This window comes from Rhinatrema bivittatum, chromosome 8 (genome assembly GCF_901001135.1).
Source record: "Rhinatrema bivittatum chromosome 8, aRhiBiv1.1, whole genome shotgun sequence".
Lineage (NCBI taxonomy): Eukaryota > Metazoa > Chordata > Amphibia > Gymnophiona > Rhinatrematidae > Rhinatrema > Rhinatrema bivittatum.
The window spans coordinates 62,201,194-62,216,518 of NC_042622.1; the positions used below are offsets into that span (position 1 = coordinate 62,201,194).

The following is a 15,325-nucleotide window of genomic DNA, read 5'->3' on the forward strand; positions in this document are numbered from 1 at the left end:
TGCCCTGGAATTTACACCAGATTCATCGATCTCCTGAGAGAGAAAGCAACCAGGGAACAAAAGGAAGCAATTTGCAAATTCACTGCCGTTGCTTCAAAGGCCTGCTTAAGGATAACCTCAGTTTTCCTATCCTGAGCATCCTTTAAGGCTCCCCCTTCTATGGGAATAGTCGTCCACTTGGTGATAGCACACACAGGCGCATCCACCTTCGCAGCGGGATCCAGGGGGTACAGGCCTTCCAACACTTGTCCCACTTTGAAATTAGCTTCTGGGGCACCCCACTCAAGATCAATTAGTTGTTGAATAACCTCCCTAATAGAAAAGAAATATGAGGCTTTACGCAAAGAAATTAAAATGGGATCTTTCTTTGGCTCAGATATGGATTCAGCCCCAGGTACTCCCAGCACCTTCAGTGTGTGGGAAATTAAAGAACCTCAACATAGTTCTATACGGCTCCAATCCTGGAGGACCTTCCCCATCCTCCAGGAAATAAGGATCGGTTTCAACATCCGTGCCATCTGGATCCCTGTCGGGAAGACCGGCAGCCAGTCTAGGCATACCCTGGTGCTTACCCGCAGCACCTCTCATAACCCAGAACTGGTAACAGTGGTTGTGGCTGAGGATTGCCCCTGAGGGAAAAAAAAAAAAAAAAGACTGTAGTCCTTGAAAACAAATTCTACCCAAGAAAAGGCAGAGGGATCCATGCCAAAACCTGGGTGCAACTGTCCTGAGCTCACTAAACTACCTTCCTCCACTGACAAACCAGTTAGAGGAGCTCCAAAGTTAGGTGATCCTTCTGGCAGCTCTTTTCCCAGTCCTGCATCAGGCTGGAAAGAATAAGGCTTAGTAAAAAGCAGATGAAGGCAATTCCCCCTGAGACTCCAAGCAATGCTGACACAAGTGAGAGGGAACTCAAGGCTGAGATGCACGAATATGAGAAGCAGCACAGAGGGTAAGGCACTTAGGGGCGGATTTTCAGAGCCCTGCTCGCCTAAATCCGCCTAAATCCGGGCGGATTTAGGCGAGCAGGGCCCTGCGCGCCGGTGCGCCTATGTTCAATAGGCCTACCGGCGCGCGCAGACCCCGGGACTCGCGTAAGTCCTGGGGTTTGTCGAGGGGGGCGTGTCGGGGGCGTGCCCGGTCGGCGCAGCGTTTTGGGGGCGTGTCGGCAGCGTTTTGGGGGCGGGCGGGGGGCGTGGTTACGGCCCGGGGCGTGGCCACGCCCTCTGTACCCGCCCCCAGGTTGCTTCCCGGCACGCTAGCGGCCCGCTGGCGCGCAGGGATTTACGTCTCCCTCCGGGAGGCGTAAATCCCCCAACAAAGGTAAGGGGGGGGGTTTAGACAGGGCCGGGCGGGTGGGTTAGGTAGGGGAAGGTGAGGGGAGGGCAAAAGAAAGTTCCCTCCGAGGCCGCTCTGATTTCGGAGCGGCCTCGGAGGGAACGGGGGTAGGCTGCGTGGCTCAGCGCGCGCCAGCTATACAGAATAGATAGCCTTGCGTGCGCCGATCCAGGATTTTAGCGGCTACGCGCGTATCTACTAAAATCCCGCGTACTTTTGCTGGCGCCTGATGCGCCAGCAAAAGTACGCCAATTCGCGCGGTTTGAAAATCTACCCCTTAGGTTTCTTAGCTATAGGCACCATCAGTCTGTCGGTACGCTGAAATAAGCGTCTGAGGAGTGTGCGTCCAACTGTAACCGCGCTGGAAAAACCTAGGAGTCCAAAGGTTAGGTGCTCAACATTGTATCTCGAAGGGTGCCCAAAAACTGGGCTCCCACAAGGCCGCACCACTTGCACACAGAGATAAGCAAGTGTGAATGGGAGCTTGGATGGGCGCCCCTAACCAACTGGATGTGCAACCAGGGGCCCAAACAGGCACACAAATGGATGCACAGCCAGACGCACTCTCGCAATCTGACGGAACTGAAGAGGGCAGCCTAATGCGCAGCAAAAGCGAGCGAAACACCACTGCGGCCTATCACGCGGCGAACAAGAAAAAACCCGAGAGCAGGGCCTAAGCCAAAAGGCCACTCAACCCACCAGGCTGCCCATGTTCCCCAAACTCACACGGAGGTGGGAACGAATGTCGGATCGGCGCACCAAGCATAGAGACCAAAGGAGAGAGGAACCCCTACTAAAATTCACTGTCTATTATAAGGTTTTGGTTTTTTTGCTTTTGTTTTTTTTCCTGAGCTCAGCCCATCCCAGCTGAGAACAGAATTGGTCTCCGGTTGCAAGGGGAGAGAGCATGTACCTTCTCTGCCACGCTCGGCCTCCTGTACCCGCTGCCTTTCAGTTGTTTTTTGTTTTGTTTTTTTTTTGGGGGGGGGGGGGGGGGGTTTAATAGCTAAATTCATGCTGGCTGAAAACCTCAGGAATTCTCAACTGAGGGAGGGACCATATGGTATCACTACATGAGAATGGGGCGAAATAAATTTCCTTCTTTTCTCCTTCTAAAACTTAAAGCAATCCCCAGTAGGAAGAAGCACATCCCCCATCTGCTGGAGATGGAGAATACAGGCAGGCTGATGTCACTGCAGAGGTATATATACTCTGATGTCAGCTTTGCTCCGTCTCCATCTGCTGGTAGAGGTGCATAATCCAATGGTTTTGGATTCACCTGTCTGTATGCTAAGAAATGTGTACAATTCTGGTTGCTGCATCTCAAAAAAGATATAGTTGCATTGGATAAAGTACAGAGAAGGGCGACCAAAACGATAAATGGCATTGAACAGCTTCCCTATGAGGAAAGACTAAAGAAGTTATGGCTGTTCACCTTGAAGAAGAGATGGCTGAGGGGGAATATGATAGAGGTCTACAAAATCATGAAAGGAGTTGAATGGGTAAATGAGAAATGGTTATTTACTCTTTCGGATAATACAAGGATCTGGGGGCATTCCATGAAGTTAACAATTAGCAAATTTAAAACAAATTGGAGAAAATTATTTTTCAGTCTGCGCACAATTAAGCTATGTAATTTGTTGCCAGAGGATGTGGTTAAGGCAGTTAGTAAAGCTGGGTTTAAAAAAAGGATGGACAAGTTCCTGGAAGAGAAGTCCATAAACTGCTATTAATCAAGCTGACTTAGGGAATAGTCACTGTTATTACTGGCATCAGTAGCATGGGATCTATTTAATGTTTGGCTACTTGCCAGATACTTGAGCCTGGATTGGCCACTGTTGGAAACAGGATGCTGGGCTTGATGGGCCCTTGGTCTGACCCAGTATGGCAATTTCTTATGTTCTTATTATTGCAAAATAGTTTTACTTTTGTATTTGGTCACTGTTTTCTGTATGCTCCATGAATAATGGAATGGGGTTTTTTTCTTTTTCCTATATTGACTAAATGCTAATAAAAAGACTGAACAAAAAAAAAAGAAAGAAAGATAAGGCACCCCTCAATGAGCTCTATCTAGAGCAGCTCCTATCCTCTGCAACTCTCTCCCAGGAAAGCTCCACCAAACAAGATTACCTCCATTTCAGGAAGCAGATGAAAGTCTCACATCTCTGCCAAACCTGTAAAAGCCAAATCCATGACTATCTCTTTTAATGATTGCTAACACTGACTAACTTCAAACCTTCTCTGGCATTTTCTGACTACTTTGAATTTGCAGACTTAACCTTTTTAAATTTGCTAACCTGTTGTCTATTTATTCTATATTAAACTTTAATCTACCTATTCTAGATTTTGACTTTATACTGCTACACCTATGTTACAGTACATACTGGTCATCAGACCTTTGGTATGCTTCTACATTAAATGTTTGTTTACACTTTTTGAAAATGCTGCACCCCACCTTGAGTGAACTTGTTTTTCAAAAAGGAAGGTAATAAATCCCAATAATAATAAGCTCATTTCAACAGTGTCTATCCCATTCATGCTTTCCCCTCTCTGCCCTTTCCTGATTTGCTAATTTTGTTGCCCATCTCTTGCCCGTTCTTCACGTCAGAAGCTCTCTCACCAAAAACAAAGCGGAAGATAAAAAAAAAAAAAATGAATAGATCTAAAAAAAAATAATAATACAGAAACTCAGCAGAGCACAATATTTATATCCACGGAATCAAAACTAAATAAACCATAACTTTCTTCCTTTGCAGATTTTCCGATGTTATATTTAGTCAAAGCACAGCAATTGACACTGGTCTGTTAATATCCGAGTTGCATGTGACTAGTGAAGAGCGAGTGCCCTGTTTTCCTCCAGACACTTCCCAGATAATCTAAGCATCGCAGCGCTTACCCCCAGTAAACTTCCATAGCAGCCTGCTGCTTCCTTTTTGCACATGATGCACTTTGATATCGTTACACAGGAATCCCATTACCAGATAAACTCTACCTGGCACATTAATCAGCTCCATTGCACCGTACCACCTCCACGTTTAGACTCCAGGGCAGTATCTTGCTCAAAAAGGCATTTCCGCTTCCTGTCCGTCTTTCATGTCCCTTTGCCTTTGACATTCCTGCCACCATCTTGCAGATGGCAAGTAAAGTGCCCTGAATGGCAAAACGCATCCATTCTCGACAGCCATCTTATAAATGGCACCTTTTCCTTAACAGCTGGAGGATTCCTTGCAGTTTTCGTCTGCTCTCAAAACCCCATTAAGGTTGCCATTTCACCCTAGGTCAGCCAGACAGCCAGACCTGATTTAGCGTTCTGAATTACACATTGATTTCTCTGAGAAAATCTGCACTATAATTCCACATATGCGATGTTGCTAAACCTTGCCTGGATCACTCTATTCAAATGACCTGGGGTAAGACAGCAACTTACTAATAGTACTTATTTCATTATTACAAGTATTGCCAACATATTACAATGTTTTTATAGTCTGTTATACATAGATACCTTTTCTGCAAAATTCAATGCTCTGGCAAATTGTGGGCAGGCCTAATGGTAGGGTCCGATCTAGGGTAGGGGAGAAGAACATTTGGTGACTAGCATTGATTTTCAGAACTAGCCGCCTACTTTGGCTTGCAAATCCCAAAACTAATCCGAAGGAGCTGAACATGATGGGGAGGGGGGAAAAAGACTCGTGCACAGACCAGGAGAGAGACCTCGGGGTGGAAATGTCTGCTGATCTCAAGAGAGCAAAGCAACGTCACAAAAACTGTGGTTAATCCTCTTCCCGATTACCAGAAACAGAAAACTAGAAGTATGGTAAATACAATACTAAGGGCAGAGGGATGCTGGGCTCATAGAGAGAGGGGCATAACCAGCAGTCAAAAGAATGCCCTTGTGCAGGACATTGGTGAGGCCTCATCTGAAGTACTGACTAGTTCTGGAGACCGTATCTCAAAAAGGATAGAGACAGGATGAACGTGGTCCAGAGAAGGGCAAACAAAATGGTGTGAGATCTGCACCAAAAGATTTATGAGATGAGACTGGAGGTCCTAAATATGTTTCCCTGTATGTACTGAGTAAAATGTTTATTTTCCTTTGTTCCCATGCCAGTAACCATAATTATTTTATTTGATCTGCGCAGCCCCTGTTAAACACCTAGCATGGGTGAGATAGGAGGTTTATCCATTTTTTAAATAAATTCATTAATGAATGATGTGCAAGAATCAAGTCTTTTCCTATGGAAGGAAGGCTGTAGAACTAGGGGTCATGATATGAAGCTCCAAGGGGATAGATTCAGCAACAGTATCAGGAAATATTTCTTCACATAAAGGATGGTGGATGCATCCTCCTGGAACGGGCCGAGAAGACAAGAACAGCAGTGGAATTCAAGGGTTCATGGGATAAACACAGAGGATCTCTAGTGGCTAGAAGATAGAAATGAAGAACTGGGGTAACCTGTGCTAACTTTAACATTTCTGCTTGGGGTAGCTTGCATGGAGTGGCAACTACTACATAAGAAATAGGCATTATGATATTCTCTGTTTTATTCTTCATGCCTTTCTTAATAATTCCTAGCATTCTATTTATTTTCTTGGCCACCACCACACATGAGGGATTTCAGCTTTTTATCCACAGTGATGCCTAGTTCCTTTTCCTGGGTGGTAACTCCCACTGTGGAAACTTGCATTGTGTAGCTATAATTTGGGTTGCTCTTCCCTACATGCATCACTTTGTACTTGTCCACATTAAATATCATCTACTGTTTGGATGCCCATTTTCCCAAGGCTCTCTTGCAATTTCTCATAATCTTGTGATTTAACAACTTTGAATAATTTTGTATCATCAGCAAATCTGATCTCCTCACTTGTTGTTCCTATCTCTAGGTCACTTATAAATACATTAAAAAGCAGTGGTCTCAATACAGATCCCTGGGGCACTGAATGATTCACCTTTCTCCACTGAGAAAATTGACCATTTAGTCCTACTCTCTGTTTTCCATCTTTTAACCAATTCTTAGTCAACAATAGAACATGGCCGCCTATCCCATCACTTTTTAATTTCCTCAAGAGTCTCTCGTGGGGTGCTTTGTCAAATGCTTTCTGAAAATCTAGATACACTATATCGCCTGACTCACCTTTCTCCACATGTTCGATATAAAGTGTTCGATGTAAAGTGCTTTCCAAGCACTAGTTTTATGTTTCGCTGTGAACCGATGTGATATCATTGATTAATGTCGGTATATAAAACCTTTTAAATAAAATAAATAAATAAATGTTTGTGTATGCCTTAATAAAAGGCATGGGGGTAACCTGTGTGGATTAAAAAGTCCCTTCAACTGAGTCTCAAAACAATTCTGAACAGACTGAGTTAACAAAAAAAAAAAAAATGGAAATATGGTCTGAAACTAGTGGATGAATTTGAAGTATGCCCACTGAAATGAAGGGATACAGCTAACTCACACTACCAAGGTGGAAGAATTAATGCTTATAAGTGAAGACACATTCCTGAGACAAATGTAGAAAATGGCAAGGTTTGATCTGTTCTTTAAAGTTGTCCTCAAATGGGAGAGGGATATGGAGGAATCAAGTGAAGTTGAGTGGGACTTAGCTTTTATTCATACGAGTAGATGTTCTAGGAAAATGGATATAAAGTTTTATTATGGTGGTATTTAACACCTGAGAGGCTACATGTCATGTATGCTTAACATTGACAAGTGCTGGAGGGGACGTGGGGAGCTGGGCTCTTTCTTTTAAATTTGGTGGAATTGTGGGATGATTTCTAATTATTTGAAACAGATAGCATCATGGACTTGCTCTGTGGTGGGTGTGGGAAATACTTGTCATCCCATGTTAAACGTACCTGTGTCAGGAGCTGAGCTACCATAACAGAAGGTGTGTCAGCAGATTTCCATTGCTGCAGGGTGTAAACTCACAGCTTATTTATTTATTTATTTAAAGTTTTTTGTATACCGACATTCGTTAAGAGAACATCACATCGGTTTCCATAGACAAAAAGTAGCCAACGGGCTTTACAATGAAACTGATAAAAGAAGAACTGAGGGGGAAGCGAACGGAGGCTCCCCCTTTAAATGTGGTATTGACCAGGCTACATAAGTGCTACCACCGTCTAGCAATGATTTCTGCTTTACAGCATAATTCTGTACTTAAATTTGATAAAATTTGGGCTCATTATGTAGCTTGGAGAGAAAAGCAACAATATAATAGTTGATTCACTAGTGGATATTTAGCGGGGGAATACCACCTCATAATATCTAGAATGGCTATGGCAGCTTGGTTTGCAATGTGGTTTAATGTTTGATATCAATGACTGGGGATATGTAACTGCTGCAAGGGGCATGTGATACCCTTGGAGCGGTCTAGGACTGTGGTAGGCCGGAGAACAGACCAGGCTGTACTCTGGTCTGCTTTTCAACAGTTTATTTACAGAATTGTATAACAGAACAGAAGAAAATGGATGCTTACCTCAGCAGACTGACAAGCAAAAGAAAACATCCAAAACAGAAACAGCATTTGATTACAGCTTCCTTCATCTTCCTGGGGCCTCTGTCTCTCTCTATCAGGGCCTTACCTTTTTATCCCTTGGCTCAGGGAAACGCCCCCACCTGAGGATCCCTTTCCTGTCTGTCTTAAAGTGGACTGGGCCAGAAAGCTGGAGCTGGTCCTTTAAGGTAGTCTGAGGCTTTCTGTCATGTACTCTTATCACATTCCCTCCCCCTCAGCTCAGTCTTCCTTAGTTGAGCGCCTGCCTGTTTAAGGGAGACTTCCCTAGAAAGTAAGTCGGCATTTACGTTCGCTTTCACTGCTCTGTGTGGGACTTTAAAGTCAAATGGTTGGAGTGCCAAAAACCACCTCATTACTCGTCCATTGGACTCCTTATTCCAAGAGACCCAGACAAGAGGTTGGTGATCCCTTACCAGCGTGAACTGGCGGCCCAGTAGGTAATAAAGAAAAGCCTCCAAGGCCCATTTGACAGCTAAGGCCTCTTTCTCTGTCGTTGAATAGCGTCTCTCTCGGGGTAGTAGCTTCCTGCTAAAGAAGGCTACTGGGTGTTCTTAGTCTTCTTTCTCTTGTGTGAGGACGGCTTCTAGCCCCACCTCTGATGCTTCTGTCTGTATTATAAAGGGCTTAGTAAAGTCCAGACTTAGCAGAACAGGTTACGAGCATATGTCTTTCTTTAAACCCTGGAAGGCTTCCTCCGCCTCAGCAGACCATCTAACCTTCTCTGGGGCTCCCTTTTGTAATAGGCATGTAAGGGGTTCCGCTTTTTCTGAAAAGTTTGGTATGAATCGTCGATATTAACTGATGAGACCTAAAAAGGCTCTCACCTTACTCTTTGTCTGTGGGACCGGGACTCGGGTAATTGCTTCTATTTTCCACGTCTGCAGGTGGACTTTTCCTCTCCCCAGGGAGTATCCCAGATATTGTATTTCTTGACCCCCTAATTTACATTTCTTGGGGTTGGCTGTCAGACCAGCCCTTCGTAGACTTATAATTACTGCCTGTAATTGCCTTAGGTGTGTCTCCCAGTCTCCACTGTAAATGACGATGTCAAGGTAGGCCGCTGCATAACCCTGATGTTGGCGTAGCAAGCGATCCACCAAGCGCTGGAAGGTAGCTGGAGCCCCATGAAGTCCCACCGGCAGGACCATAAACTGGAAGTATCCTTCTGGTGTTGAGAAAGCAGTCTTCTCCTTCACAGCTGGTGCCAGGGGAACTTGCCAGTATCCCTTTGTCAAATCAAGCGTGGCGATGAACTGGGCAGTTCCCAAGTGTTCGATTAGTTCATCCACCTGGGGCATCGGGTATGCGTCCAACTTCGAAGCCTCATTGACCTTCCAGAAGTCAATACAGAACCAGATACTACCATCCAGTTTAGGTACCATTACAATAGGCGAGGACCAATCGCTTTTGGATTCCTCTATTACCCCAAGTCGAAACATTTTTCACCTCAGCTTCTACAACCTGCCTTCTGGCTTCGGGAATCCGGTAGGGCCGTTGTTTTACTATTACTCCTGGGGTTGTAATAATGTCGTGACAAGCTAAGTGAGTTCTTCCGGGCATAGTTGAGAAGACATCTTTATTCAGAGTCACAGTTTATCTAGGTCCACTTTCTGCGTTGTGGAGAGTTGGTCCCCATATGGAATCATCTGGGGCCCGGAAGTTTGTGAAATGTCTGGTCCAAAGTCTTCTTCTTGGACCAGACTGCAAGTCTGAGCAACCCACTTCTTTAGTGGATTCACGTGGAAGATCTGGGCCTTCTTCCGTTTGTTGGGTTGGGCCACTTTATAATCCACTGGGTCTATCTTCTTCAGTACCTCATATGGACCTTGCCAACGGGGCAACAATTTACTTTCTGAAGTCGGTAGTATCACTAGTACGCGGTCTCCCGGCTGGAAGACCCGATGAACAGCAGACTGGTTATATTGCTGAGCTTGGATAGCCTGGGCCTTTTCCAGGCATAGTCGGGCAGCCTCTCCTGCCCTCCACAGTCGGTCCTGCATCAGAATCACATAATCAGCCAGATTCTGTCCCGAGTTGGGTTCCTCCTCCTCCCAGGTCTCTTGTACTACATCCAGGATTCCCCGTGGTCTTCTACCATACAATAATTTGAATGGGGAAAACCCGGTCGAACTTTGAGGGACTTCCCAAATGGCGAACAATATATAGGGAAGAGTAAGTCCCAATTCTTGCCATCTTCCGCTATAAACTTCCTCAATATTTGCTTGAGAATTTTGTTAAAACGCTCCACGAGTCCACCAGTTTGTGGATGGTAAACTGATGTTCGCAGGGTTTTTACCTGCAATAATGCGCAAACTTGCTTCATCACTTTAGAGACAAAAGGAGTCCCTTGGTCAGTTAATCTCTTTGGGTAACCCCACCCGGGAAATTACCTTCACCAAGGCCATGGCTACTGTTTGCGTCTTCATATCTCGTAGGGGAATAGCTTCTGGATACTTGGTCGCATAGTCAAGAATGACCAGGATATATTTGTTTCCGTGGCTAGACCTTTCTAAGGGGCCTACCAAGTCCATAGCGATCCTCTCAAAAGGTGTCTCTATAATTGGCATGGGCACTAGGGGAGCTACGTGTGTTGCTGCAGGTCTGGTCAGCTGACAGGTAGGGCAGGACTGACAGTAGTCCTGAACGTGTCGATACAAGCCAGGCCAATAGAACTGGGCTAGAATCTTCTCGTGTTTTCTCTTCCCCTAGGTGGCCCCCCAAAAGATGACTATGGGCAAGCCATAAAACTTACTGACGATACTGCTGGGGGAACCAAAAGCTGCTCAACCGTTTCGCCCTCCAAATTCCCCTTTGCTACTCTGTATACTAGATTTTTCTTGAGTACAAAAAAGGGGGGGCTGGCTTTTGACCCTCCACCCCAGAAACTAATTCCCCATCTATCATCTGTATATTCTCCCGGGCCCCTTTTAGTGTCCCATATTCTCGTTGGGCCCGCCTAAAATTCCCAGGGTTTCCCTCGCCTGTCCAGACTGAGGGAAGCTTTATGGGTGGGGGAGCCCCCTCTAACTCCACGACTGCCTCTAAACCTTGGGAATAACTATACTTTTCTATCCTAAGTTGTCTACGAGGCTTGGGTGTCTTAGGATTATTAATATACAAGTCCGGGTCTTCTAACGGAAAGACCCCTGGAAATGAGGTCTCTTCCTCGCTGAAGTCATCTGGGCCCCTCATGAGCCGGGCCCAAAGAGTCCCAAAGTCTGGATAATCTCGTCCCAGTATCACAGGATATGGTATCCAGGGAAGCACTCCCACTTCTACTGTAGCTTGCCCCATTGGAGTCTTCAACAGGACCTGACTGGTCGGGTATTGTCTCTGGTCTCCATGTATGCAAGCAAGGGTCACTCTCTGTTCATAATCAATCTGTGTTCTTTTGACCAGTTCACTCCGAATGAGAGTTTTTACACTTCCCGAGTCTACTAGGGCTTGGGTCGGGTCGCCGTCTAGCTCCACCGGAACCATGAAGGTTGTAAACCCCGAGCGGGGAATGTCCACAAACGAGCAGGAGTGAGGGGCCACCAAATTGATGTCCATAAATTCATCCTCCACTCGATAGCAATCACGAGCAAAGTGCCCCCTCTCTCCACAGTTGAAGCAGGTCCCTTTGGGCATCACTGCTTCTGGATGTTTACTCCTTCCGTCCTCAGGCCCCTCTAATGTGTTATCGGGATCTCGTGAGGTAGGGAGACTCTCCACTTCTCGGCTGATATAGCGACTTAGGGTTCTGCCCCTTGATTCTCTCCTTCCTTTCTCCAAGCCCTTTACTCGGGAATTCTTCTCTGCTGGAGTAAACCCATGGCCTGTGTCTGCAGCAGCCAAATAACGCTCTACTAGGGAAACCACATCCTTCAGGGTCACCGCTGTCTGTTTCCGCACCCATTCACACACTCGGGAGGGGAGAATGTCCACAAACTGTTCTGCCACGACAGCCTCTGCAACTTCAATTCCCCTTTTATTACCGGGTTTTAGCCACCATCAGCACCGGTCCTCTAATTTCTGAGCCAGAACCCGGGGTCTCTCTCCTGGTGTAAAGGTTAAGTCCCAGAAACTTTTCCGATAAGACTCCTTAGACAGTCCCAGTCTATCAAGTATGGCAGCCTTGACCTCCTGATATTCTTGGACTTGCTGGTTGTTAAGGGCCTGGTATGCGGCCTGGGCCTCACCGGTTAGATGTGGGGCCACTCTCATGGCCCACTGGGACCTAGGCCAGGCCATGGCCTCCGCTACCCTCTCAAAGGTGACCAGGAATGCTTCCGGGTCATCTTGGGGCCCCATCTTTGTCAGCTGGATTTCCAGTTTTGGTGGGGGTGGACTCTGTTCTGTTCCAGTGTGTACCCCAGCGGTTCCTAGCGCTGGTGTCCTTCGTAGTAATTGGCTGTTAAGCTCTGCTTAGGCTTCCAGGTGTTGCTGCAATTGTTGCTGTAGCTGTTGGTGCTGCGCATACTGGGTCTGAGCGGCTGCCTGGGGCTGTTGCTGTCCCTCCACCAGGGCTTACAGTAACTGCTCCATTTCTCAGGGAGGTTCCTGCAAAGGCTATTCTGAGCTCCTGCTCCTTCAAGGCCGGAAACCTTTCCCCTTCTTTTAAGAAAATAACCAAACAAAAGAAAAGCCTGCTTCTCCAGCTCTGACTCACTTCTTCTGTTCCCTTTCTCCGGCGGAGTTTCTCTCCTTAGCCGGTACCCATAAACAAAAAAAAAAAAAAAAATCCTGTGTGTCTGCCGTTACAGCCAGGCCCCCAATTTTTTTTCTTCTGCTAGTGTGGGTCCCTGTCTGTGCAGACACTTAGAACAGGTAATCCCACTGCTGCCACCATATGTGATACCCTTGGAGCAGTCTAGGACTGTGGTAGGCCGGAGAACAGACCAGGCTGGAATCTGGTCTGCTTTTCAACAGTTTATTTACAGAATTGTATAACAGAACAGAAGAAAATGGCTGCTTACCTCAGCAGACTGATAAGCAAAAGAAAACATCCAAAACAGACACAGCATTTGATTACAGCTTCCTTCATCTTCCTGAGGCCTCTCTTTCTCTCAGGGCCTCACCTTTTTATCCCTTGGCTCAGGGAAACGCCCCCACCTGAGGATCCCTTTCCTGTCTGTCTTAAGGTGGACCGGGCCAGACAGTTGGAGCTGGTCCTTTAAGGTAGTCTGAGGCTTTCTGTCATGTACTCTATCACAGGGCGGTTGTACTATTTTCTTTAAATACTGCAGTGATGTTGTGCATAATGCCGATGCTTATCCTTTTCTAATATGGATGATACTCCCCATTCTGTTTATCTTCCTTTTCTTCTTGTTTTAGGAATCCTGAAGGGGAGGTGAGAGTGGGTTTATGAGTGGAGTGATAATGTGGGGTATATTGAAACTGAAGTGACAATGTTCTGTACCTATTTAATGCTGTAATCATTGTTTTCTCCACAATAAAAAGTTTAAATTGAAAAAAAAAGTTGTTCTCAAGGGTTTTGCTAAAATAGCCCATGTAATTAATATGTTCATTGCAGATTGTTAATTAGGATGAACAAAGTTCATTTATTTATATCCTGCTTTTCAGCATTTCAAAGCAGATTACATTCAGGAACTGTAGGTATTTCCCTATCTCCAGAGGGCTTACTAGTAACTTGCCCAAGGTCACAAGAGGCAGCTGCGGGAATTGAATCCTGGTTTCACCGTTTCTTAGCCCACAGCTCTAACTACTAGGCTAGTCCTCCACTCCTTGGGTGGGGGAAGGGGGGGAGTGGAGGGGAAGAGGGGAAGAGGGGGACATACCAAATTTGTAAACGTATATTGCCAAAATTGATGACTGTACCTTTAAAACTGTCAGCAGAAATTGCAGGGTAAGCTGGCAAAAGAGGATTGGAGACCAAGAAGTTCCTGGGCTGATAAGCACTTTGGAAATGCTTGCCTTTCTTTTTTTCAATGTGTTCAGTAGAATTCTGGAACAAAGTAAATGTGTAACCCAGTTGCTCTGTCCTCTGGTTTAATGGCAGCCAGAGTGGATTCTTATGCTTGTTCCAAAAAAATTACCAGTCAAACTGAGATTACAGGGACGAGGGAGGAGGGGTCCACCAGTAGCAGCATGAGGGGAGGGGGCTGTGCACGTGCGCACCAGTAGCAGTATAGATACAGAATTCTCACATACACTCGCATGTTCACTCATTTCTCACACATACATGCCCATTCTCACACACACACACTCACATTCACCCCAGTCTCTCATATATATGCACACTCACTCAGTTGTCCACTTACACACACACACTCTCATCTCAGTAACAGCAAACTGAACACCCTCCACTGCCAAATACTTTGTGAAGTAACACAAACTCCTGCAAAAAAAAAAGACACCTAGAACATTGCCATACCATATCATAACAGCACTAAATCTCAGGGCTCAAACAACAGCAACCTGTAAGAAGATAATTTTAGGCAGCTTAGCCAGATCCCCGGAAGACTTTGTGATGGATCAGAAAAGCCTCTACTGATTGATGACTGTGGATGAATATGTTGCATATAATTTAAGTACAGAGATTGTATAAAGACATCTGGTGTCTCTTAACACCTGGGAAGATCAAAAACTAAAGACTAGTAGGGATACCAATGAGCTGAAAATGAGTTAAGGTAACCTCAAAAGACATCTGGTGACTCTTAACAAATGGGAAGATCAAAGACTAGTACTGAAATATCTTCCTGCTTGTAAATCTTTTGTTAAAGTACAAATTGCAGAGGGATATATAAGGACTTGTATTTGTCCATTTTCTTTGGATGATCTAAAGGGAGCTAAGAGCGAAACACTGCTTGCAGTCTTCCAGGTTTTTCAGGGACACTGTCTTATAGAGGGAAGACGTATAAGGGAAGTGTCCTTTGTATACTATCTTTATTTCTCTCTATATTTAATTCTATCTACCTATATTGATTTATGTATGGCTTACTGTGATACTGTATTCATTTTTCATATTACTTATCTTTGCTGATTCATTATCCATATATTTACAGCATTTAGTAAACTAAGTTTTGCTTTACTAGATTGTGTGTAGAGTATATGACATAATATAAAATATACCCCCATACAGCCACCTCGTACCCAACTTATCTACAAAAAGGCAGTATTACAAGTAAACCACGCCCTAGAACACTAATTCACTAACTACTGGGGAAACAGAACAACCAAGACTGTTACAAATCCCTACAGAGAAACTACCTGCTAGCAGACATACTTCACCTTTGTTACACAAGCAGAAAATAGACCGATTCTCACCTAATAGAGAATAAGGGACCACAAATTAGAAACAGAAACATGCAGATAAAAATAAAATGGAAAGCCCGAGAAACCAGACTCTGAACAGTGGATTGCTGAAGACAAAACAAAAAACAAATATATAGGGGCAGATTTTCAAAGGGGTACGCGCGTACCCCCCCGAAAACCTGCCCCAGGCTCCCTCTGTGCGCGCCGAGCC

The 15,325-nt window shown here is 45.3% G+C and overlaps 1 protein-coding gene across 3 annotated transcripts in view; it reads right to left on the reverse strand.

The window, feature by feature from the left end:
- Window positions 1–4,415, reverse strand: part of ITCH (itchy E3 ubiquitin protein ligase) — a 340,605-nt gene extending 336,190 nt beyond the window's left edge. For 2 of the 3 annotated variants that reach the window (XM_029614667.1, XM_029614661.1), the window contains exon 1: window positions 4,235–4,366. In XM_029614667.1, coding sequence (XP_029470527.1) covers window positions 4,235–4,279 — 45 coding nt within the window. In that variant the 5' untranslated portion in view covers window positions 4,280–4,366. Of the gene's footprint in view, window positions 1–4,234 lie in introns of all 3 variants that reach the window. The other variant, XM_029614662.1, reaches the window with a different exon arrangement.
- Between the last annotated feature and the right edge of the window lie 10,910 nt (window positions 4,416–15,325).